At 46.0% G+C, this 25,305-nt stretch overlaps 1 protein-coding gene across 1 annotated transcript; it reads left to right on the top strand.

Moving 5' to 3' along the window:
* The first annotated feature begins 381 nt into the window (after positions 1-381).
* LOC123440756 lies at positions 382-1,632 on the top strand. Its single transcript, XM_045117304.1, has 4 exons — positions 382-514; positions 973-1,091; positions 1,344-1,401; positions 1,511-1,632. The coding sequence occupies exons 1-4, from the start codon at positions 382-384 to the stop codon at positions 1,615-1,617; spliced, it is 417 nt and encodes a 138-aa protein (XP_044973239.1). The 3' UTR covers positions 1,618-1,632.
* The last annotated feature ends 23,673 nt before the right edge of the window (positions 1,633-25,305 follow it).

The raw sequence follows: 25,305 nt of genomic DNA, 5'->3' as shown, positions 1-25,305 counted from the left end.
GATGGTGTTGCTTTCTTTGTGCTACTCTGTTTGCTTGTTGCTGTTGCATAGGCAAGGTTGTTTGTGCTAAAAAAACACAGAAAGTTTAGTCTGCAAAACTTACAAAGTTCGTGTTGAAAAAACAAAACAGAAAGTTCATTATGCTAAACCACACACGGCTCCCGGGCGCGGGGGGCGCGATGGTGCTGGAGCTGGACGCGGCGGGGGCGTTGCCGGCGACCAGGGAGGGCGCGGGCGCGCTCAAGCGGCGGCTGGAGGAGGCCATCGACGGCGTCATGGCCCGCATGTCCGAGCCCGAGTGGGCGCCCGTCCGGCCCATCACCTTCTACTTCGCGCCGCCCCGGCCAGATCCGGTGCCTCCCTCCCGGATCCGCGACCCCCATGGCCTTCGCCAGCTCGCTCCCACCCGCGATGGCCTCCGGCCTCCGCGCGAGCCACACCCCGGAGCTCGCCTTCCCGCCGGTCAACAGGAAGGGCGGCATCTGGCTACGGCGTCGGGGAGCCCGGCACGGAGGTATCTGTCTACGCTTCAACCAGCTTGTGTTAAACCGCTCTCACTGGAGTCGGCCTGAGATTTACTATGCTAATTGCTAGGCCGTGGCTTCGTGCTGTCACTCCGTGTGCTCAAGATTAGTTCTTTCGCCCTTAAAAAACTATTTCCTTCAATCTGATTTGAAGTCGGGTTGCCAGTAATGATTTTACTACGATGTTAGAATGTTTGTGTCGGACCAAGCCTACTTATGCTTCTGCTGGATCCTGAATCTTGACAATGTAGTAGCCTTCGTTTGCTGCACCCAAGTTAGTGGATTGCAGTGAATCCTGACCATGTTTTGGCTTTCTACTTACCAGGGAAAACTGTAATCAAAATGGAAATTAACAACACCTGTAAAGAAAATTTAATGAACAACCTTTATTTATTTATATATGTTTGCCTACCGTTTGATGTCTGTTTGCAACTTTGTTTGTAACCAGTAAGGGCTGAAGTGAATGAATCTCCAAGTGCTTTAGCGATTGATGCTCTCTCCCAAGTTAAGCATGTTCTACTTCCAATCACCGACCGCAACCCTTACCTTTCAGAAGGCACAAGACATGTCTGTTTCCTTTTTCTGATATTTGATTGTTTGCGTTTCGTTGCTAAAGAATCATGTATATGTATACTGCATTGATAGTTTAGGGGACTCTAAACATTGTGGCCAATTTTCAGGCCAGTTTTATTATGCCCATTAGTTACACCATAGTTTTCTTTGAAGGAATGACTCTTGGCTGATCCTTTTTTTCCTTCATGGAGTGCAATAGTTGTTCTTTTTAAAGTGGCTTACCCATAATGGCTGATGATGTGCCAGGCTGTAGCCACAACCACTTCTCTAGCAAAGAAGTATGGAGCAAGCATTACAGTAGTTGGTATGATCTCAATTCCTTTAAAATATTACCTTTTCTTGCTTAAGCTATTGCACATATTCGTTTATATAGCTTAAATTCCGCTGCATTAAAATTCTACTCTTCATTTCAGTTATTGATGATAAGCCAAAGGAGTCATTTCCAGAGCATGATACTCAAATGTCAAGCATTAGATGGCACCTTTCTGAAGGTGAGAACCGTTTCATTTGTTTATTTTGAGTTAAAGAGCTGGTCCCCAATTTCATTAAGTACATGAGGTTTTTTTGAGTTTTTTTATATGTTTATCATTTATCATGTACCTCACACTGAGAGTATAAGCTTGCTAGCTTAGAGGGTAATTTCATAGTGGTTGCATGGGGGCAGGTGCATCATTTCTTTTTTTTGAAAGACAACCACTTTATTCATATCATAATGTTTTGAGGGATACACAGGTTGTCAGGAGGTTGATCGAACCACACATGACGGCCCGGATCTAGGGTAGTGGCCATCCGTGCAAGGTTATGTGCCTCATTATTACTATTACGGTACTCATGAATAAGAACACAACTACTAAAACTAGACATCCTTCCCTGGATGTCATTCAGGATCATGCAATGCGCGCCTCGGTGTACTTGTTCCTTCGGCTCCTCAACGACTCTCACACAGTCAGATGCAATCCGTACTCTGGGAACCATCATATCTTCTGCCAATGCCATGGCTTCTCTGCATGCGTGTGCCTCAAGCACCTCCGGATCGATCATGCCAGGAGTGACCACCGCGGAAGCACCAAAAAAACCTCCCTGATCATTACGACAAATGACTCCAACAGCCCCAGTATTTGATGACTTCGCAACAGTGCCGTCCATGTTTATTTTCGTCTCCCCTGTCGCCGGTGGTATCCATCTCGGCCTGGGTGTTCTCGCCGGCCTCCCATGCTGGTGATTCTTTGCTGGCAGTCCACGGACCTCGGATAGGTAACGCTGAATGAACTGATGTGTGGACAGAGGGCTTTGGAATTCCTGCTCATAGTTTGCCCGGCGTCTAGCCCACCATATCGCCCAGAGCGTAGTTAGGACAGTAACAAAACGGTCACCGCTAAGAGCATTACAGAGACCATGCAGCCAAAGCTTAGGATCATCCGTCTCATCCCCATACACTGGCAGTAGGTAGTCATCCTCATCGTCCCGCAGAGACCAGACGCTCTTCGCCATATTACAATCGAGTAGGGCATGTCTCCACGTATCGACAGCGGCATGACATATAGGGCAAGATACCTCGGTCGTCATATGGCGCCTTCCCCTCTCCTGACCCGTTGGCAAAGATGCCCGAGCCAATCTCCACGCGAACATACGCAGCTTGGATGGAACCTGAACACCCCACAACCTCTTCCAGTTATTTTCCTCCTGAGTCATATACGATGATTCTGTGTCCCCATTGAGCCACCCTTCTCTCCTAGCTTTTGTTGCCATAACCATCCTATAGCACGATCGTACAGAGAAAACACCTGATCGTTCATACTGCCATGCATAGAAATCTTCCTGGGGAGTGTCGCTGAGAGGGATTCGCCTGACGATGTCGGCATCCATCGGAAGCAACTGTTCTGCCAGAGCTCGTTCATCCCAGCGACGGTCATGTGATATAAGATCCAATACTCTTTCCATTGGATGTGGGGATACCACTCCAAAGGGCCTCATGCAGTTGTCACGTGGGAGCTAGTTGTCGTTCCAGATATTGGTGTTAGCACCATTCCCGATTCACTTAATCAGGCCCGTCAGGAGTATATCCCTCCCCTCGCACAAGGAGCGCCAGATCTGGGATGGCCTCGATCCCACCGGAGCAGTAAGAATATTAGCAGTTGGAAAGTACACAGCTTTGAGAATCCGTGCACTCATTGTTGGGGAACGTCGCATGGGAAACAAAAAAATTCCTACGCGCACGAAGGAATATCAGCAGTTGGAAAGCAACAACACTCATTGTTGGAATTATGCCTTAGAGGCAATAATAAATGTATAGTTATTATTATAATTCCTGTATCAAGATAATAGTTTATTATCCATGCTATAATTGTATTGAATGAAGACTCATTTACATGTGTGGATACATAGACAAAACACCGTCCCTAGCATGCCTCTAGTTGGCTAGCCAGTTGATCGATGATAGTCAGTGTCTTCTGATTATGAACAAGGTGTTGTTGCTTGATAACTGGATCACGTCATTGGGAGAATCACGTGATGGACTAGACCCAAACTAATAGATGTAGCATGTTGATCGTGTCATTTTGTTGCTACTGTTTTCTGCGTGTCAAGTATTTATTCCTATGACCATGAGATCATATAACTCACTGACACCGGAGGAATGCTTTATGTGTATCAAACGTCGCAACGTAACTGGGTGACTATAAAGATGCTCTACAGGTATCTCCGAAGGTGTTAGTTGAGTTAGTATGGATCAAGACTGGGATTTGTCACTCCGTATGACGGAGAGGTATCTCGGGGCCCACTCGGTAATACAACATCACACACAAGCCTTGCAAGCAATGTAACTTAGTGTAAGTTGCGGGATCTTGTATTACGGAACGAGTAAAGAGACTTGCCGGTAAACGAGATTGAAATAGGTATGCGGATACTGACGATCGAATCTCGGGCAAGTAACATACCGAAGGACAAAGGGAATGACATACGGGATTATACGAATCCTTGGCACTGAGGTTCAAACGATGAGATCTTCGTAGAATATGTAGGATCCAATATGGGCATCCAGGTCCCGCTATTGGATATTGACCGAGGAGTCTCTCGGGTCATGTCTACATAGTTCTCGAACCCGCAGGGTCTGCACACTTAAGGTTCGACGTTGTTTTATGCGTATTTGAGTTATATGGTTGGTTACCGAATGTTGTTCGGAGTCCCGGATGAGATCGCGGACGTCACGAGGGTTTCTGGAATGGTCCGGAAACGAAGATTGATATATAGGATGATCTCATTTGATTACCCGAAGGTTTTCGGAGTTACCGGGAATGTACCGGGAATGACGAATAGGTTCCGGGAGTTCACCGGGGGGGGCAACCCACCCCGGGGAAGCCCATAGGCTTTGGGGAGACACACCAGCCCTTAGTGGGCTGGTGGGACAGCCCCAAGGGGCCTATGCGCCAAGAATAAAGAATCAAAGGAAAAGAAAAAAAAGAGGGAGGAAGTGGGGGGACTCCTCCCACCAAACCAAGTCCAACTCGGTTTGGGGGGGGGAGTCCTCCCCCCCTTGGCTCGGCCGACCCCTTGAGGGTCCCTTGGACCCCAAGGCTAGGTCCCCCTCCCTCCTCCTATATATATGGAGCAATTAGGGCAGATTTGAGACGACTTTCTCACGGCTGCCCGACCACATACCTCCATAGTTTTTCCTCTAGATCGCGTTTCTGCGGAGCTCGGGCGGAGCCCTGCTGAGACAAGATCATCACCAACCTCCGGAGCGCCATCACGCTGCCGGAGAACTCCTCTACCTCTCCGTCTCTCTTGCTGGATCAAGAAGGCCGAGATCATCGTCGAGCTGTACGTGTGCTGAACGCGGAGGTGCCGTCCGTTCGGTACTAGATCGTGGGACTGATCGCGGGATTGTTCGCGGGGCGGATCGAGGGACGTGAGGATGTTCCACTACATCAACCGCGTTCTCTAACGCTTCTGCTGTACGATCTACAAGGGTACGTAGATCACTCATTCCCTCTCGTAGATGGACATCACCATGATAGGTCTTCGTGCGCGTAGGAAAATTTTTGTTTCCCATGCGACGTTCCCCAACAGTGGCATCATGAGCTAGGTTCATGCGTAGATGTCTTCTCGAGTAGAACACAAAAGTTTTGTGGGCGGTGATATGCGTTTTTCTGCCCTCCTTAGTCTTTTCTTGATTCCGCGGTATTGTTGGATTGAAGCGGCTTGGACCGACATTACTCGTACGCTTACGAGAGACTGGTTTCATCGTTACGAGTAACCCCCTTTGCTCAAAGATGACTGGCAAGTGACGGTTTCTCCAACTTTAGTTGAATCGGATTTGACCGAGGAGGTCCTTGGATGAGGTTAAATAGCAACTCATATATCTCCGTTGTGGTGTTTGCGTAAGTAAGATGCGATCCTACTAGATACCCTTGGTCACCACGTAAAACATGCAACAACAAAATTAGAGGACGTCTAACTTGTTTTTGCAGGGTATGATTGTGATGTGATATGGCCAATGATGTGATGTGATATATTGGATGTATGAGATGATCATGTTGTAATAGAAATATCGACTTGCACGTCGATGGTACGGCAACCGGCAGGAGCCATAGGGTTGTCTTTATACTAACGTTTGTGCTTGCAGATGCGTTTACTATTTTGCTAGGATGTAGCTTTAGTAGTAATAGCATAAGTAGCACGACAACCCCGATGGCAACACGTTGATGGATGATCATGGTGTGGCGCCGGTGACAAGAAGATCGTGCCGGTGCTTTGGTGATGGAGATCAAGAAGCACGTGATGATGGCCATATCATGTCACTTATGAATTGCATGTGATGTTAATCCTTTTATGCACCTTATTTTGCTTAGAACGACGGTAGCATTATGAGGTGATCTCTCACTAAAATTTCAAGACGAAATTGTGTTCTCCCCGACTGTGCACCGTTGCTACAGTTCGTCGTTTCGAGACACCACGTGATGATCGGGTGTGATAGACTCAACGTTCACATACAACGGGTGCAAAACAGTTGCGCACGCGGAATACTCGGGTTAAGCTTGACGAGCCTAGCATGTGCAGACATGGCTTCGGAACACATGAGACCGAAAGGTCGATCATGAATCATATAGTTGATATGATTAGCATAGGGATGCTTACCACTGAAACTATACTCAACTCACGTGATGATCGGACTTGGGATAGTGTAAGTGGATCATGAACCACTCAAATGACTAGAGAGATGTACTTTTTGAGTGGGAGTTTAGCATATAATTTGATTAAGTTGAACTCTAATTATCTTGAACATAGTCTAAGTCCACTTTGAATATATTTGTGTTGTAGATCATGGCTCACGCAAGTGTCATCCTGAATTTTAATACGTTCCTAGAGAAAGCTAAGTTGAAAGATGATGGAAGCAACTTTGTAGACTGGGCTCGTAATCTTAAGCTAATCTTACAAGCTGGGAAGAAGGATTATGTCCTTAATGCTGCGCTAGGAGATGAACCACCCGCTGCGGCTGATCAGGATGTTAAGAACGCTTGGTTAGCGCGTAAGGAGGACTACTCAATAGTTCAATGTGCAGTCTTGTATGGCTTAGAACCGGGACTTCAAAGTCGCTTTGAGCGTCATGGAGCATTTGAGATGTTCCAGGAGTTGAAGTTTATCTTTCAGAAGAACGCCCGGATCGAGAGGTATGAGACCTCCGATAAATTCTATGCTTGCAAGATGGAGGAAAACTCGTCTGTCAGTGAACACGTGCTCAAAATGTCTGGGTACTCAAACCGTCTAGCTGAGCTGGGGATTGAACTCCCGCAAGAAGCTATCACTGACAGAATCCTTCAATCACTGCCGCCAAGCTATAAAGGCTTTGTGTTGAACTACAACATGCAAGGGATGAACAAGTCTCCCGGCGAGTTGTTTGCGATGCTGAAAGTCGCAGAGTCTGAACTCCGTAAAGAGCATCAAGTGTTGATGGTCAGCAAGACCACTAGTTTCAAGAGAAACGACAAAGGCAAGAAGGGCAATTCAAAGAAGAGCGGCAAGCCTGTTGCCAATCCGCCGAAGAAACCCAAGGCTGGACCTAAGCCTGAAACAGAGTGCTTCTATTGCAAGGGTATGGGTCACTGGAAGCGCAATTGCCCCAAGTATCTGGCAGATAAGAAGGCGGGCAAAGAAAAATCAGGTATATGTGATATACATGTTATTGATGTGTACTTAACCGGCTCTCGTAGTAGTGCCTGGGTATTCGATACCGGTTCTGTTGCTCACATTTGCAACTCGAAACAGGAACTGCGGAATAGACGAAGGCTGGCGAAAGACGAAGTGACGATGCGCGTAGGAAATGGTTCCAAGGTTGATGCAATCGCCGTCGGCACAGTGTCACTTCTGCTACCATCGGGATTAGTGATGAACTTAAATCATTGTTATTTAGTGCCTGCGTTGAGCATGAACATTATATCTGGATCTTGTTTATTGCGAGACGGTTACTCTTTTAAGTCTGAGAATAATGGTTGTTCTATTTCTATGAGTAACATCTTTTATGGTCATGCACCGAATGTGAGAGGATTGTTCATATTGAATCTTGATAGCGATACGCATATACATAACATTGAGACCAAAAGAGTTAGAGTAAACAATGATAGCGCCATATTTTTGTGGCACTGCCGCTTGGGTCATATTGGTGTAAAGCGCATGAAGAAACTCCATGCTGATGGACTTTTGGAGTCACTTGACTTTGATTCACTTGACACGTGCGAACCATGCCTCATGGGCAAGATGACTAAGACTCCGTTCTCCGGAACAATGGAGCGTGCAAGTGACTTGTTGGAAATCATACATACCGATGTGTGTGGTCCAATGAGCGTAGAGGCACGCGGCGGATATCGTTATTTCCTCACCTTCACTGACGATTTAAGTAGATATGGTTATGTCTACTTGATGAAGCACAAGTCTGAAACATTTGAAAAGTTCAAGCAATTTCAGAGTGAAGTGGAAAATCATCATAACAAGAAGATCAAGTTCCTACGGTCTGATCGTGGGGGTGAATATCTGATTTTCGAGTTTGGTGCTCACTTAAGACAATGTGGAATTGTTTCGCAGTTAACACCGCCTGGAACACCACAGTGTAATGGTGTGTCCGAACATCGTAATCGTACTTTGTTAGAGATGGTGCGATCTATGATGTCTCTTACTGATTTGCCATTATCATTTTGGGGTTATGCATTAGAAACAGCTGCATTCACTTTAAATAGGGCACCATCAAAATCCGTTGAGACGACACCATACGAACTGTGGTATGGCAAAAGGCCAAAGTTGTCGTTTCTTAAAGTTTGGGGATGTGATGCTTATGTCAAAAAGCTTCAGCCTGAAAAGCTGGAACCCAAAGCGGAAAAATGCGTCTTCATAGGTTACCCAAAAGAGACAGTTGGGTACACCTTCTATCTCAAATCCGAGGGCAAAGTGTTTGTTGCTAAGAACGGAACTTTTCTCGAGAAGGAGTTTCTCTCGAGAGAATTGAGTGGGAGGAAGATAGAACTTGACGAGGTTGTCCAACCTCTCATCCCTCTGGATGGTGGCGCAGGGCAAGGGGAAACCTCTGTCATTGCGACGCCGGTTGAGGAGGAAGTTAATGATGATGATCATGAAACTCCAGTTCAAGTTTCTGTTGAACCACGCAGGTCGACGAGATCACGTGCTGCTCCAGAGTGGTACGGTAATCCCGTCTTATCAATCATGTTGTTAGACAACAATGAACCTGCGAATTATGAAGAAGCAATGGTGGGCCCAAATTCCAACAAATGGCTAGAAGCCATGAAATCCGAGATAGGATCCATGTATGAGAACAAAGTGTGGACTTTGGAGATACTGCCTGAGGGCCGCAAGGCTATTCAGAACAAATGGATCTTTAAGAAGAAGACGGACGCTGACGGTAATGTGACCGTTTATAAAGCTCGACTTGTGGCAAAGGGTTTTTCACAAGTTCCAGGAATTGACTACGATGAGACTTTCTCTCCCGTGGCAATGCTTAAGTCCGTCAGAATCATGTTAGCAATAGCTGCATTTTTCGATTATGAAATCTGGCAGATGGATGTCAAAACGGCGTTCCTTAACGGTTTCCTTAAGGAAGAGTTGTATATGATGCAACCCGAAGGTTTTGTCGATCCTGAAAATGCTGACAAAGTGTGCAAGCTCCAGCGATCCATTTATGGACTGGTGCAAGCATCTCGTAGTTGGAACAAACGCTTTGATGAGGTGATCAAAGCATTTGGGTTTATACAAGTGGTTGGAGAATCTTGTATTTACAAGAAAGTGAGTGGGAGTTCTGTGGCGTTTCTAATATTATATGTGGATGACATATTACTGATTGGAAACAACGTAGAGCTTTTGGAGAGCATAAAAGGTTACTTGAATAAAAGTTTCTCTATGAAGGACCTAGGAGAAGCTGCTTACATTCTAGGCATTAAGATCTATAGGGATAGATCAAAACGCCTGATAGGACTTTCACAAAGCACATACCTTGATAAAGTTTTGAAAAGGTTCAAAATGGAACAGTCCAAGAAAGGGTTCTTGCCAGTTTTACAAGGTACGAGATTGAGTAAGACTCAGTGCCCAGCAACTGATGAAGATAGAGAGCATATGCGCTCCGTCCCCTATGCTTCAGCCATAGGTTCTATCATGTATGCGATGCTGTGCACTAGACCGGATGTTAGCCTGGCCATAAGTATGGCAGGTAGGTTCCAGAGTAATCCAGGAGTGGATCACCGGACAACGGTCAAGAATATCCTGAAGTACCTGAAAAGGACTAAGGAGATGTTTCTCGTGTATGGAGGTGACGAAGAGCTCGCCGTAAAAGGTTACGTCGATGCAAGCTTTGACACAGATCCGGACGACTCTAAGTCGCAAACCGGATACGTATTTATTCTTAATGGGGGTGCAGTAAGCTGGTGCAGTTCCAAGCAAAGCGTCGTAGCAGATTCTACATGTGAAGCAGAGTACATGGCTGCCTCGGAGGCGGCTAAGGAGGGTGTCTGGATGAAGCAGTTCATGACGGATCTTGGAGTGGTGCCAAGTGCACTGGATCCAATAACCTTGTTCTGTGACAACACTGGTGCCATTGCCTTAGCAAAGGATCCAAGGTTTCACAAGAAGACCAGACACATCAAACGACGCTTCAACCTCATCCGCGACTACGTCGAGGAGGAGGACGTAAATATATGCAAAGTGCACACGGATCTGAATGTAGCAGACCCGCTGACTAAACCTCTTCCACGGCCAAAACATGATCGACACCAGAACTGTATGGGTGTTAGATTTATTACAATGTAATTCACATGGTGATGTGAGGGCTAGATTATTGACTCTAGTGCAAGTGGGAGACTGTTGGAATTATGCCCTAGAGGCAATAATAAATGTATAGTTATTATTATAATTCCTGTATCAAGATAATAGTTTATTATCCATGCTATAATTGTATTGAATGAAGACTCATTTACATGTGTGGATACATAGACAAAACACCGTCCCTAGCATGCCTCTAGTTGGCTAGCCAGTTGATCGATGATAGTCAGTGTCTTCTGATTATGAACAAGGTGTTGTTGCTTGATAACTGGATCACGTCATTGGGAGAATCACGTGATGGACTAGACCCAAACTAATAGACGTAGCATGTTGATCGTGTCATTTTGTTGCTACTGTTTTCTGCGTGTCAAGTATTTATTCCTATGACCATGAGATCATATAACTCACTGACACCGGAGGAATGCTTTGTGTGTATCAAACGTCGCAACGTAACTGGGTGACTATAAAGATGCTCTACAGGTATCTCCGAAGGTGTTAGTTGAGTTAGTATGGATCAAGACTGGGATTTGTCACTCCGTATGACGGAGAGGTATCTCGGGGCCCACTCGGTAATACAACATCACACACAAGCCTTGCAAGCAATGTAACTTAGTGTAAGTTGCGGGATCTTGTATTACGGAACGAGTAAAGAGACTTGCCGGTAAACGAGATTGAAATAGGTATGCGGATACTGACGATCGAATCTCGGGCAAGTAACATACCGAAGGACAAAGGGAATGACATACGGGATTATACGAATCCTTGGCACTGAGGTTCAAACGATGAGATCTTCGTAGAATATGTAGGATCCAATATGGGCATCCAGGTCCCGCTATTGGATATTGACCGAGGAGTCTCTCGGGTCATGTCTACATAGTTCTCGAACCCGCAGGGTCTGCACACTTAAGGTTCGACGTTGTTTTATGCGTATTTGAGTTATATGGTTGGTTACCGAATGTTGTTCGGAGTCCCGGATGAGATCACGGACGTCACGAGGGTTTCCGGAATGGTCCGGAAACGAAGATTGATATATAGGATGACCTCATTTGATTACCGGAAGGTTTTCGGAGTTACCGGGAATGTACCGGGAATGACGAATGGGTTCCGGGAGTTCACCGGGGGGGGGGGGGCAACCCACCCCGGGGAAGCCCATAGGCTTTGGGGAGACACACCAGCCCTTAGTGGGCTGGTGGGACAGCCCCAAGGGGCCTATGCGCCAAGAATAAAGAATCAAAGGAAAAGAAAAAAAAAGAGGGAGGAAGTGGGAAGGGAGGGGGACTCCTCCCACCAAACCAAGACCAACTCGGTTTGGGGGGGGAGTCCTCCCCCCCTTGGCTCGGCCGACCCCTTGAGGGTCCCTTGGACCCCAAGGCAAGGTCCCCCTCCCTCCTCCTATATACATGGAGCAATTAGGGCAGATTTGAGACGACTTTCTCACGGCTGCCCGACCACATACCTCCATAGTTTTTCCTCTAGATCGCGTTTCTGTGGAGCTCGAGCGGAGCCCTGCTGAGACAAGATCATCACCAACCTCCGGAGCGCCGTCACGCTGCCGGAGAAATCTTCTACCTCTCCGTCTCTCTTGCTGGATCAAGATGGCCGAGATCATCGTCGAGCTGTACGTGTGCTGAACGCGGAGGTGCCGTCCGTTCGGTACTAGATCATGGGACTGATCGCGGAATTATTCGCGGGGCGGATCGAGGGACGTGAGGATGTTCCACTACATCAACCGCGTTCTCTAACGCTTCTGCTGTACGATCTACAAGGGTACGTAGATCACTCATCCCCTCTCGTAGATGGACATCACCATGATAGGTCTTCGTGCGCGTAGGAAAATTTTTGTTTCCCATGCGACGTTCCCCAACAGTGGCATCATGAGTTAGGTTCATGCGTAGATGTCTTCTCGAGTAGAACACAAAAGTTTTGTGGGCGGTGATGTGCGTTTTGCTGCCCTCCTTAGTCTTTTCTTGATTCCGCGGTATTGTTGGATTGAAGCGGCTTGGACCGACATTACTCGTACGCTTACGAGAGACTGGTTTCATCGTTACGAGTAACCCCCTTTGCTCAAAGATGACTGGCAAGTGACGGTTTCTCCAACTTTAGTTGAATCGGATTTGACCGAGGAGGTCCTTGGATGAGGTTAAATAGCAACTCATATATCTCCGTTGTGGTGTTTGCGTAAGTAAGATGCGATCCTACTAGATACCCTTGGTCACCACGTAAAACATGCAACAACAAAATTAGAGGACGTGTAACTTGTTTTTGCAGGGTATGATTGTGATGTGATATGGCCAATGATGTGATGTGATATATTGGATGTATGAGATGATCATGTTGTAATAGAAATATCGACTTGCACGTCGATGGTACCGCAACCGGCAGGAGCCATAGGGTTGTCTTTATACTAACGTTTGTGCTTGCAGATGCGTTTACTATTTTGCTAGGATGTAGCTTTAGTAGTAATAGCATAAGTAGCACGACAACCCCGATGGCAACACGTTGATGGATGATCATGGTGTGGCGCCGGTGACAAGAAGATCGTGCCGGTGCTTTGGTGATGGAGATCAAGAAGCACGTGATGATGGCCATATCATGTCACTTATGAATTGCATGTGATGTTAATCCTTTTATGCACCTTCTTTTGCTTAGAACGACGGTAGCATTATGAGGTGATCTCTCACTAAAATTTCAAGACGAAATTGTGTTCTCCCCGACTGTGCACCGTTGCTACAGTTCGTCGTTTCGAGACACCACGTGATGATCGGGTGTGATAGACTCAACGTTCACATACAACGGGTGCAAAACAGTTGCGCACGCGGAACACTCGGGTTAAGCTTGACGAGCCTAGCATGTGCAAACATGGCCTCGGAACACATGAGACCGAAAGGTCGATCATGAATCATATAGTTGATATGATTAGCATAGGGATGCTTACCACTGAAACTATACTCAACTCACGTGATGATTGGACTTGGGATAGTGTAAGTGGATCATGAACCACTCAAATGACTAGAGAGATGTACTTTTTGAGTGGGAGTTTAGCATATAATTTGATTAAGTTGAACTCTAATTATCTTGAACATAGTCTAAGTCCACTTTGAATATATTTGTATTGTAGATCATGGCTCACGCAAGTGTCATCCTGAATTTTAATACGTTCCTAGAGAAAGCTAAGTTGAAAGATGATGGAAGCAACTTTGTAGACTGGGCTCGTAATCTTAAGCTAATCTTACAAGCTGGGAAGAAGGATTATGTCCTTAATGCTGCGCTAGGAGATGAACCACCCGCTGCGGCTGATCAGGATGTTAAGAACGCTTGGTTAGCGTGTAAGGAGGACTACTCAATAGTTCAATGTGCAGTCTTGTATGGCTTAGAACCGGGACTTCAACGTCGCTTTGAGCATCATGGAGCATTTGAGATGTTCCAGGAGTTGAAGTTTATCTTTCAGAAGAACGCCCGGATCGAGAGGTATGAGACCTCCGATAAATTCTATGCTTGCAAGATGGAGGAAAACTCGTCTGTCAGTGAACACGTGCTCAAAATGTCTGGGTACTCAAACCGTCCAGCTGAGCTGGGGATTGAACTCCCGCAAGAAGCTATCACTGACAGAATCCTTCAATCACTACCGCCAAGCTATAAAGGCTTTGTGTTGAACTACAACATGCAAGGGATGAACAAGTCTCCCGGCGAGTTGTTTGCGATGCTGAAAGTCGCAGAGTCTGAACTCCGTAAAGAGCATCAAGTGTTGATGGTCAGCAAGACCACTAGTTTCAAGAGAAACGACAAAGGCAAGAAGGGCAATTCAAAGAAGAGCGGCAAGCCTGTTGCCAATCCGCCGAAGAAACCCAAGGCTGGACCTAATCCTGAAACAGAGTGCTTCTATTGCAAGGGTATGGGTCACTGGAAGCGCAATTGCCCCAAGTATCTGGCAGATAAGAAGGCGGGCAAAGAAAAATCAGGTATATTTGATATACATGTTATTGATGTGTACTTAACCGGCTCTCGTAGTAGTGCCTGGGTATTCGATACCGGTTTTGTTGCTCACATTTGCAACTCGAAAGAGGAACTGCGGAATAGACGAAGGCTGGCGAAAGACGAAGTGACGATGCGCGTAGGAAATGGTTCCAAGGTTGATGCAATCGCCGTCGGCACAGTGTCACTTCAGCTACCATCGGGATTAGTGATGAACTTAAATCATTGTTATTTAGTGCCTGCGTTGAGCATGAACATTATATCTGGATCTTGTTTATTGCGAGACGGTTACTCTTTTAAGTCTGAGAATAATGGTTGTTCTATTTCTATGAGTAACATCTTTTATGGTCATGCACCGAATGTGAGAGGATTGTTCATATTGAATCTTGATAGCGATACGCATATACATAACATTGAGACCAAAAGAGTTAGAGTAAACAATGATAGCGCCATATTTTTGTGGCACTGCCGCTTGGGTCATATTGGTGTAAAGCGCATGAAGAAACTCCATGCTGATGGACTTTTGGAGTCACTTGACTTTGATTCACTTGACACGTGCGAACCATGCCTCATGGGCAAGATGACTAAGACTCCGTTCTCCGGAACAATGGAGCGTGCAAGTGACTTGTTGGAAATCATACATACCGATGTGTGTGGTCCAATGAGCGTAGAGGCACGCGGCGGATATCGTTATTTCCTCACCTTCACTGACGATTTAAGTAGATATGGTTATGTCTACTTGATGAAGCACAAGTCTGAAACATTTGAAAAGTTCAAGCAATTTCAGAGTGAAGTGGAAAATCATCATAACAAGAAGATCAAGTTCCTATGGTCTGATCGTGGGGGTGAATATCTGATTTTCGAGTTTGGTGCTCACTTAAGACAATGTGGAATTGTTTCGCAGTTAACACCGCCTGGAACACCACAGTGTAATGGTGTGTCCGAACATCGTAATCGTACTTTGTTAGAGATGGTGCGATCTATGATGTCTCTTACTGATTTGCCATTATCATTTTGGGGTTATGCATTAGAAACAGCTGCATTCACTTTAAATAGGGCACCATCAAAATCCGTTGAGACGACACCATACGAACTGTGGTATGGCAAAAGGCCAAAGTTGTCGTTTCTTAAAGTTTGGGGATGTGATGCTTATGTCAAAAAGCTTCAGCCTGAAAAGCTGGAACCCAAAGCGGAAAAATGCGTCTTCATAGGTTACCCAAAAGAGACAGTTGGGTACACCTTCTATCTCAAATCCGAGGGCAAAGTGTTTGTTGCTAAGAACGGAACTTTTCTCGAGAAGGAGTTTCTCTCGAGAGAATTGAGTGGGAGGAAGATAGAACTTGACGAGGTTGTCCAACCTCTCATCCCTCTGGATGGTGGCGCAGGGCAAGGGGAAACCTCTGTCATTGCGACGCCGGTTGAGGAGGAAGTTAATGATGATGATCATGAAACTCCAGTTCAAGTTTCTGTTGAACCACGCAGGTCGACGAGATCACGTGCTGCTCCAGAGTGGTACGGTAATCCCGTCTTATCAATCATGTTGTTAGACAACAATGAACCTGCGAATTATGAAGAAGCAATGGTGGGCCCAGATTCCAACAAATGGCTAGAAGCCATGAAATCCGAGATAGGATCCATGTATGAGAACAAAGTGTGGACTTTGGAGATACTGCCTGAGGGCCGCAAGGCTATTCAGAAAAAATGGATCTTTAAGAAGAAGACGGACGCTGACGGTAATGTGACCGTTTATAAAGCTCGACTTGTGGCAAAGGGTTTTTCACAAGTTCCAGGAATTGACTACGATGAGACTTTCTCTCCCGTGGCAATGCTTAAGTCCGTCAGAATCATGTTAGCAATAGTTGCATTTTTCGATTATGAAATCTGGCAGATGGATGTCAAAACGGCGTTCCTTAACGGTTTCCTTAAGGAAGAGTTGTATATGATGCAACCCGAAGGTTTTGTCGATCCTGAAAATGCTGACAAAGTGTGCAAGCTCAAGCGATCCATTTATGGACTGGTGCAAGCATCTCAGAGTTGGAACAAACGCTTTGATGAGGTGATCAAAGCATTTGGGTTTATACAAGTGGTTGGAGAATCTTGTATTTACAAGAAAGTGAGTGGGAGCTCTGTGGCGTTTCTAATATTATATGTGGATGACATATTACTGATTGGAAACAACGTAGAGCTTTTGGAGAGCATAAAAGGTTACTTGAATAAAAGTTTCTCTATGAAGGACCTAGGAGAAGCTGCTTACATTCTAGGCATTAAGATCTATAGGGATAGATCAAAACGCCTGATAGGACTTTCACAAAGCACATACCTTGATAAAGTTTTGAAAAGGTTCAAAATGGAACAGTCCAAGAAAGGGTTCTTGCCAGTTTTACAAGGTACGAGATTGAGTAAGACTCAGTGCCCAGCAACTGATGAAGATAGAGAGCATATGCGCTCCGTCCCCTATGCTTCAGCCATAGGTTCTATCATGTATGCGATGCTGTGCACTAGACCGGATGTTAGCCTGGCCATAAGTATGGCAGGTAGGTTCCAGAGTAATCCAGGAGTGGATCACTGGACAGCGGTCAAGAATATCCTGAAGTACCTGAAAAGGACTAAGGAGATGTTTCTCGTGTATGGAGGTGACGAAGAGCTCGCCGTAAAAGGTTACGTCGATGCAAGCTTTGACACAGATCCGGACGACTCTAAGTCGCAAACCGGATACGTATTTATTCTTAATGGGGGTGCAGTAAGCTGGTGCAGTTCTAAGCAAAGCGTCGTAGCAGATTCTACATGTGAAGCAGAGTACATGGCTGCCTCGGAGGCGGCTAAGGAGGGTGTCTGGATGAAGCAGTTCATGACGGATCTTGGAGTGGTGCCAAGTGCACTGGATCCAATAACTTTGTTCTGTGACAACACTGGTGCCATTGCCTTAGCAAAGGAACCAAGGTTTCACAAGAAGACCAGACACATCAAACGACGCTTCAACCTCATCCGCGACTACGTCGAGGAGAAGGACGTAAATATATGCAAAGTGCACACGGATCTGAATGTAGCAGACCCGCTGACTAAACCTCTTCCACGGCCAAAACATGATCGACACCAGAACTGTATCGGTGTTAGATTTATTACAATGTAATTCACATGGTGATGTGAGGGCTAGATTATTGACTCTAGTGCAAGTGGGAGACTGTTGGAATTATGCCCTAGAGGCAATAATAAATGTATAGTTATTATTATAATTCCTGTATCAAGATAATAGTTTATTATCCATGCTATAATTGTATTGAATGAAGACTCATTTACATGTGTGGATACATAGACAAAACACCGTCCCTAGCATGCCTCTAGTTGGCTAGCCAGTTGATCGATGATAGTCAGTGTCTTCTGATTATGAACAAGGTGTTGTTGCTTGATAACTGGATCACGTCATTGGGAGAATCACGTGATGGACTAGACCCAAACTAATAGACGTAGCATGTTGATCGTGTCATTTTGTTGCTACTGTTTTCTGCGTGTCAAGTATTTATTCCTATGACCATGAGATCATATAACTCACTGACACCGGAGGAATGCTTTGTGTGTATCAAACGTCGCAACGTAACTGGGTGACTATAAAGATGCTCTACAGGTATCTCCGAAGGTGTTAGTTGAGTTAGTATGGATCAAGACTGGGATTTGTCACTCCGTATGACGGAGAGGTATCTCGGGGCCCACTCGGTAATACAACATCACACACAAGCCTTGCAAGCAATGTAACTTAGTGTAAGTTGCGGGATCTTGTATTACGGAACGAGTAAAGAGACTTGCCGGTAAACGAGATTGAAATAGGTATGCGGATACTGACGATCGAATATCGGGCAAGTAACATACCGAAGGACAAAGGGAATGACATACGGGATTATGCAAATCCTTGGCACTGAGGTTCAAATGATGAGATCTTCGTAGAATATGTAGGATCCAATATGGGCATCCAGGTCCCGCTATTGGATATTGACCGATGAGTCTCTCGGGTCATGTCTACATAGTTCTCGAACCCGAGGGTCTGCACGCTTAAGGTTTGACGTTGTTTTATGCGTATTTGAGTTATATGGTTGGTTACCGAATGTTGTTCGGAGTCCCGGATGAGATCAGAGACGTCACGAGGGTTTCCGGAATGGTCCGGAAACGAAGATTGATATATAGGATGACCTCATTTGATTACCGGAAGGTTTTCGGAGTTACCGGGAATGACGAATGGGTTCCGGGAGTTCACCGGGGGGGGGGGGGGCAACCCACCCCGGGGAAGCCCATAGGCTTTGGGGAGACATACCAGCCCTTAGTGGGCTGGTGGGACAGCCCCAAGGGGCCTATGCGCCAAGAATAAAGAATCAAAGGAAAAGAAAAAAAAGAGGGAGGAAGTGGGAAGGGAGGGGGACTCCTCCCACCAAACCAAGCCAACTCGGTTTGGGGGGGAGTCCTCCCCCCCTTGGCTCGGCCGACCCCTTGAGGGTCCCTTGGACCCCAAGGCAAGGTCCCCCTCCCTCCTCCTATATATATGGAGCAATTAGGGATGATTTGAGACGACTTTCTCACGGCTGCCCGACCACATACCTCCATAGTTTTTCCTCTAGATCGCGTTTCTGCGGAGCTCGGGCGGAGCCGTGCTGAGACAAGATCATCACCGACCTCCGGAGCGCCGTCACGCTGCCGGAGAACTCTTCTACCTCTCCGTCTCTCTTGCTGGATCAAGAAGGCTGAGATCATCGTCGAGATGTACGTGTGCTGAACGCGGAGGTGCCGTCCGTTCGGTACTAGATCGTGGGACTGATCGCGGGATTGTTCGCGGGGCGGATCGAGGGGCGTGAGGACGTTCCACTACATCAACCGCGTTCTCTAACGCTTCTGCTGTACGATCTACAAGGGTACGTAGATCACTCATCCCCTCTCGTAGATGGACATCACCATGATAGGTCTTCGTGCGCGTAGGAAAATTTTTGTTTCCCATGCGACGTTCCCCAACAAGCTCCGATACTCTTTCCATTGGATGTGGGTATACCACTCGAAAGGGCCTCATGCAGTTGTCACGTGGGAGCCAGTTGTCGTTCCAGATATTGGTGTTAGCACCATTCCCGATTCACTTAATCAGGCCCGTGAGGAGTATATCCCTCCCCTCGCACAAGGAGCGCCAGATCTAGGATGGCCTCGATCCCACCGGAGCAGTAAGAATATCAGCAGTTGGAAAGTACACAGCTTTGAGAATCCGTGCACTCATTGTGTCCGTGTCGCAGAGAATTCGCCAAACCTGCTTGTCTAACAAGGCAAGATTGAATATTTCCATGTCTCGGAAGCCTAAACCCCCCTTGTATTTAGGCATGCACATTGTATCCCATGAAACCCAAGCGGTCTTTCTCTCCCCCTCCTTGCAGCCCCACCAGAACATGCGAATGATGGATGTTATTTGCTGGCATAGACCCCTTGGTAGTTTGAAGAGAGCCATGGAATATGTTGGTATTGCTTGGTCCACCGACTTAATCAACACTTCTTTACCACTCCCTGCTAAACACTTCTCCATCCATCCCTGAATGTTCTTCCAAACCCTGTCCTTTAAGTATGAAAACACACCATTTTTAGCTTGTCCCACATCCGATGGAAGTCCCAGGTATTTCTCACATATAGTTTCCTTCCGGATCTGTAGAATTCCTTTTATAATTTCTCTCTGGGGCCCTGGGCATCCCTTCCCAAAATAGACTGATGATTTATCATAGTTAACTCTCTGCCCCGACGCTTGACAATACTTATATAGGATCTCCCGCAGTTGCTCATCATTGTCTGTTGTATTCTTGCAGAAGAGCAGAGAGTCATCAGCAAAAAGGAGATGATTAACTCTTGGTGCGGTAGGAGCAATATGGATACCTTCGAAAGTCCCCGCATTACTCGCTTGATTTAGCAAACAAGATAAACCCTCAGCCGCTAGGAGGAACAGATAGGGTGAGATGGGATCCCCCTGACGAATTCCTCTAGTCGGCTTAAAATCACTAGTCTGCTTCCCGTTAAACAACAATGAGAATGAAACTGATGTAACACCTCTCATTACCTGGCGCACAAAACTCTCACAGAAACCCAGCTTCCTCATAATGGCCTGTAGATAAGCCCATTCAACCCGATCGTACGCTTTCATCATGTCGAGCTTGGCAGCACAATACCCATTATTCTTGCTTCTGTTGGTTTTCATGAAGTGAAGACATTCATACGCCATGATGACATTATCTGTGATGAGACGGACAGGAACGAATGCCGATTGCTCTTTGGATATTATTTCAGGGAGGATCTGCTTCAGCCGGTTAGCAAGCACTTTGGATGCAATCTTAAAAAGCACATTGCACAAGCTAATGGGTCCGTACTGAGACAGTAGGGTGGGGTTTTGTACCTTGGGGATAATAACAATGAACGTCCTGTTGATCTCCTCAGGGGAGTCCTCTCCCTTTAAAATCCGAATTACAACCTCTGTCACTTCATCATCGCATAGATGCCAATACTTCTGAAAGAAATGGGCTGGGAAACCATCAGGTCCCGGAGCCTTGGTAGGATACATTTGAAACAAGGCGCTCTTCACTTCTCCTTCGGTGATATCTCTTGACATCATTTCATTCATTGTGCTTGTGACTTTACAAGGAATATGTGACAGCACTTCCTCCATGCCAATCACCCCTTCCGACGTATATAGCTGCTCATAAAAAGCTATTCCCATGTTTTCAAGCTCCCTCGGATCGCTACATATGGAACCGTCTGCTCTTGTTAAGGACACAATGATGTTTTTCTTTCGCCTAGACGATGCCTTGTGATGAAAAAACTTTGTATTTTGGTCCCCTTCTAGCAGCCATTGGATTCGGGCTCTTTGGCGCCACATAATTTCTTCCCGGAATCGTAGCTCGACAATTCTGCCTTCAACTTTAACTTCCTCGTACGATGCTGCAGTACGGTGCGGGTTCTCTCGTAGCTCACCTAGTCTTGCTCGAAGTTGCCTGAGCTCGGTTCGGACCGAACCAAAGCTACTGGATCCCCAGCCGGTCAGCGCCACCGCCAGTGATTGCAGCTTCTCTCCTATCTCCCGGGCGAACTTGGCTTTTGAGCCCTTCCACGTATCGTGTAACATTGTTTGGAAACTTTCATGCCTTTCCCACATAAGCTCATATCTGAACGGCCTGCCCCGTCCAATTCGTTGGTTGTGTGCCTCCATACTATTCAGAAGGAGTATAGGAGAATGGTCCGACTTGACTGCATGAAGATGACGGACCGCAGCCAGAGGAAAAAGAGAGCTCCACTCCACCGATGCCAAAGCTCGATCAAGACGCACTCTGTAGGTGCCATTCTGCACTTCCCTTTCAAATGTCCAATCCAGTCCCTTATACCCCAGATCACTTAAACCGCACACATCCACCGCCTCTTTGAAGGCATTGATCTGCCCAATGTTGCGTTCGTTTGGTCCAAAGTGCTCCTCCCTCCTAAGGACTTCATTAAAGTCCCCTATGCACAGCCATGGAAGATCGCTGTCGGCCTTCAAGAACCGCATCATATCCCATGTTTTATATCGCATGCTCCTGTCCGCGTCCCCATACCAGCATGTCAAACGCCATGGATCTCTCCCACTTTCCGTCACCACCATAACGATATGATATCTCGAGAAATTGCGCAAGTGCAGCACCAGAGGCTTCCTCCAATACATGCACAAACCACCGCTTCTTCCCGCACTACCAACCCCATACGCATGGTCAAAACCCAAAGTCCTTGCCAAACCTTCCATGCGATTCTTTGCTATTTGTGTTTCCACTACACATAGAACCGCCGGCGCACTCTCCCGCGCAAGATCGCGGAGCTCATTGACTGTCGCGGGGTCGCCCAACCAACGACAGTTCCAGCAGTGTATCGACATTAGGACCGATGGTCCTCCTCGAGGGAGGCCATCGATGGTGCCATCGTGAGGGTTATTGCTCCTGGTCCAGGTAGGCTGCTAGCCTTGACTGGCGAGGCTAGTTTCTTCGCCCTTTTTTGCTCTCTAGGGGAGATGTATGTAGGGGGGGGGGGAGGTGGTGTATCTGACAGGGAATCATCCCCTAAACCTAGTTTAGCTGGAACGATATAGAGTGTGCCACTCGAGGCCGATGCAGCACCACTATTCTCCTGGTATACAACAGAAGGTTCAGGTTTCGCCTCGCTGTTGGTTCGTTCTCCTGCACTTCCCCTCCCCTTGCCGTATCTGGTTTCAGAGGGCTGGTCACGTCCTCCTCCTCACCTTGCGCCGAATCCAGGCCAGCGTCCTGGGATGATCGCTTGCGTACTGGAGACTGTTGGCAAGGGTTGGGATCTCCCTCCCCCTTCCTCCGGTTCGGCCTCGGCCCCTCGAACGGCCACCTCGTGCATCGTGGCCTTCCTCTTTCATCCCTTGCCCTACCTCCTTACGCTATGCCAGCATCCAACTGCCCCATTGCTTCTGTTGTGCCTCCCAGACGCCATCCCCGCATTCCTCATGATTATGCCCCATTAGTCCACACACCTGGCAAAAGTATGGGACTTTTTCGTACTTCACCGGGAACATACGGCGGCCCTCTCCCGCGACGACCAGCCCCGTGATCCTAGTAAGCGGCTTGTTCATAAGAACACGGGCTCTTACTCGCACGTAATCTCCCTCATAATACAGCCTCGGAGAGAGCTGGGTTTCCTTCACTCGTCCAATCCGTCGAGCCAATTGATCCAAAATGTCCGTAGTCTGATACATCTTCGAAATTCCATGGATCTGAGCCCAAACATATAGCCCATCCAGGATGACCGACGCCGGATCACTCTTCCCGTCATAGTCCTCCACTATTAGACCCATACCAGGAAAGAGCCACGTACCTCCATGAACGACCTTCTTCCAATCTCCCAGACAATGCATTTGGAAAACAAACAAATTATCTCCCGCTTCCCGAAACTTTGGGGGTTTTGCCAGCCCCCACACTGATTTTAGGGTTTCGAACATTGCCGCCGAAGAGAAGGGGCGTGAGGTATGCAGTCGCCCGATCGCCATCCATCTAGCATCTTCCTCAAGTTTCTTCACCTCCGCCTCGCCAACCACTACATCGTCCAGTTCTTCGTCCTTTAGATCCAGGTGTTGCAGCATGTCTTCCAACTTCCTCCCGGTCCATGGCGAGGCCGAGGACGAACCAGCGTCTCTCGCCATCCGACGGACACCAGCGGGAACCCTCGCCTACGGGGAGAAGCGATCAGTCGATGAGAACTCGCGGCGGCGATTTGATCGCCGTCGGAGGTCGTAAACCCTAAGCAGGAGGGTAGCTTGACCGAACTTGTCGTCCGTCTCGCGTGTGCGCTAACTACGAATATGTACCCTGTGCATCATTTCTTGTTTGCTTTGATGTATGCACATTGAGGGAAATCTGTTTGGAAACGAGGATGTATTGGTTCATATTAATCCCACTAAGTGGTGTTGTTTATAACTATATGTAGAGCACATGACCCGACCTTGCATGTGGCCGATTTAATTTGTTTACTAGGACATTAGTTTAAAAAAATTCATGGTTTTACACATGTTCACACAATTGTTGTTTCAAAAAAATATGTTTGCACTTGTTTCAAAATCATAAGAATTCTAAAAATCCATTTTTACTAAAAAAATCATTTTAAAATGTACAAAAAAAACATTCTTTAAAGAAAAAACATCTGTTGAAGTATGTTTTTTAGAGAAATGTTCTATTTTTCATAAACATTTAAGATTATCAAAGAAGTGTTCCAGTTTTGATTTAAACCTTAACTTCTATTAAAAATAAGGAAATTTTCATGTTAAAAAAAAACCATTGACAGACTATTCCATGCAAAACTTCTCTTTCATATGATGAAGAACGCTAAGTTGGCTTCTTCACGTCCAAACTTGATTCTACAAAAAGCAATAATCAGTTTTACCTTATTATCGATGTCTATTAAAACTGGATATATAAAATGGTGCATAATGAAATATAAAGTTGGTTGTGCCTCTTTCTTCGCCCGGTGCAACGCACGGGCATTTGTACTAGTGTCTTATAAATTGAATAGATGCACTATGCGTTTGTCGGTTAATCTTTCTAAAAGATTGGCTGGGCCTGAGCCATCAGATTTGATGCATCGAACATCCGACCGTACCATCCATCATTGCCACACATGTCTTGTTTCAAAATTATTTTGCAATAGACATCTTGTTGCATTTTTTTACAACATACGTCTTGTTGCAGACTTTTTTTCGCAATAGATATTTTATTGCAGATATTTTTAGAATTTTCTGCAACAAAAGACTTATTGCAGGATCATTTCTACAAAATAAAGCCGCACCATAGTAGACGTTCGCAGTTAAGATTTACAAAAATTCCGTTGTTACTAAAATATGTACTTACACTTGCCTTTATGCTGAGAACGCAACGGACGCGGCAGACGCGCCATGATTATTAACCGGTTGAGGGAAGTCGTTTCCTTAAATTAAATATTTTCTAAAGTAATAATTAAATGTACTCCTTTCGTTTTTATTTACTCCGCATATTAGCTTTAGTGAAAGTCAAGTTTTATAGACTTTGACAAAGTTTAAAGATAAAAATATTAACATATACAATGACAAATGAGTGCCTTAGATTCATTATTGAATGTACTTTCACATAATATGAATTTGTTATGATAAATATTTATATTCTTTTTTATGGACTTGGTCAAATATGGATTTGTTATGATAAATATTTATATTCTTTTTTATGGACTTGGTCAAATTTTATGAATTTTGACTTCAGTTAACTTTAGTATGCGGAATAAATAAAAATGAAAGAAGTATAATATTTTTTGAGCGAAAATTAAATGTACGACAATAGCCACATGTGTGTTTTGAGATTCGTGTGTCTCAAGTGCACCAAAAAACATAAACACATTACCCATGGTG

Source organism: Hordeum vulgare, chromosome 3H, assembly GCF_904849725.1.
Source record: "Hordeum vulgare subsp. vulgare chromosome 3H, MorexV3_pseudomolecules_assembly, whole genome shotgun sequence".
Lineage (NCBI taxonomy): Eukaryota > Viridiplantae > Streptophyta > Magnoliopsida > Poales > Poaceae > Hordeum > Hordeum vulgare.
The sequence above is the reverse complement of the archived record's forward strand: the minus strand, read 5'-3'. Positions and strand labels throughout refer to the sequence as shown.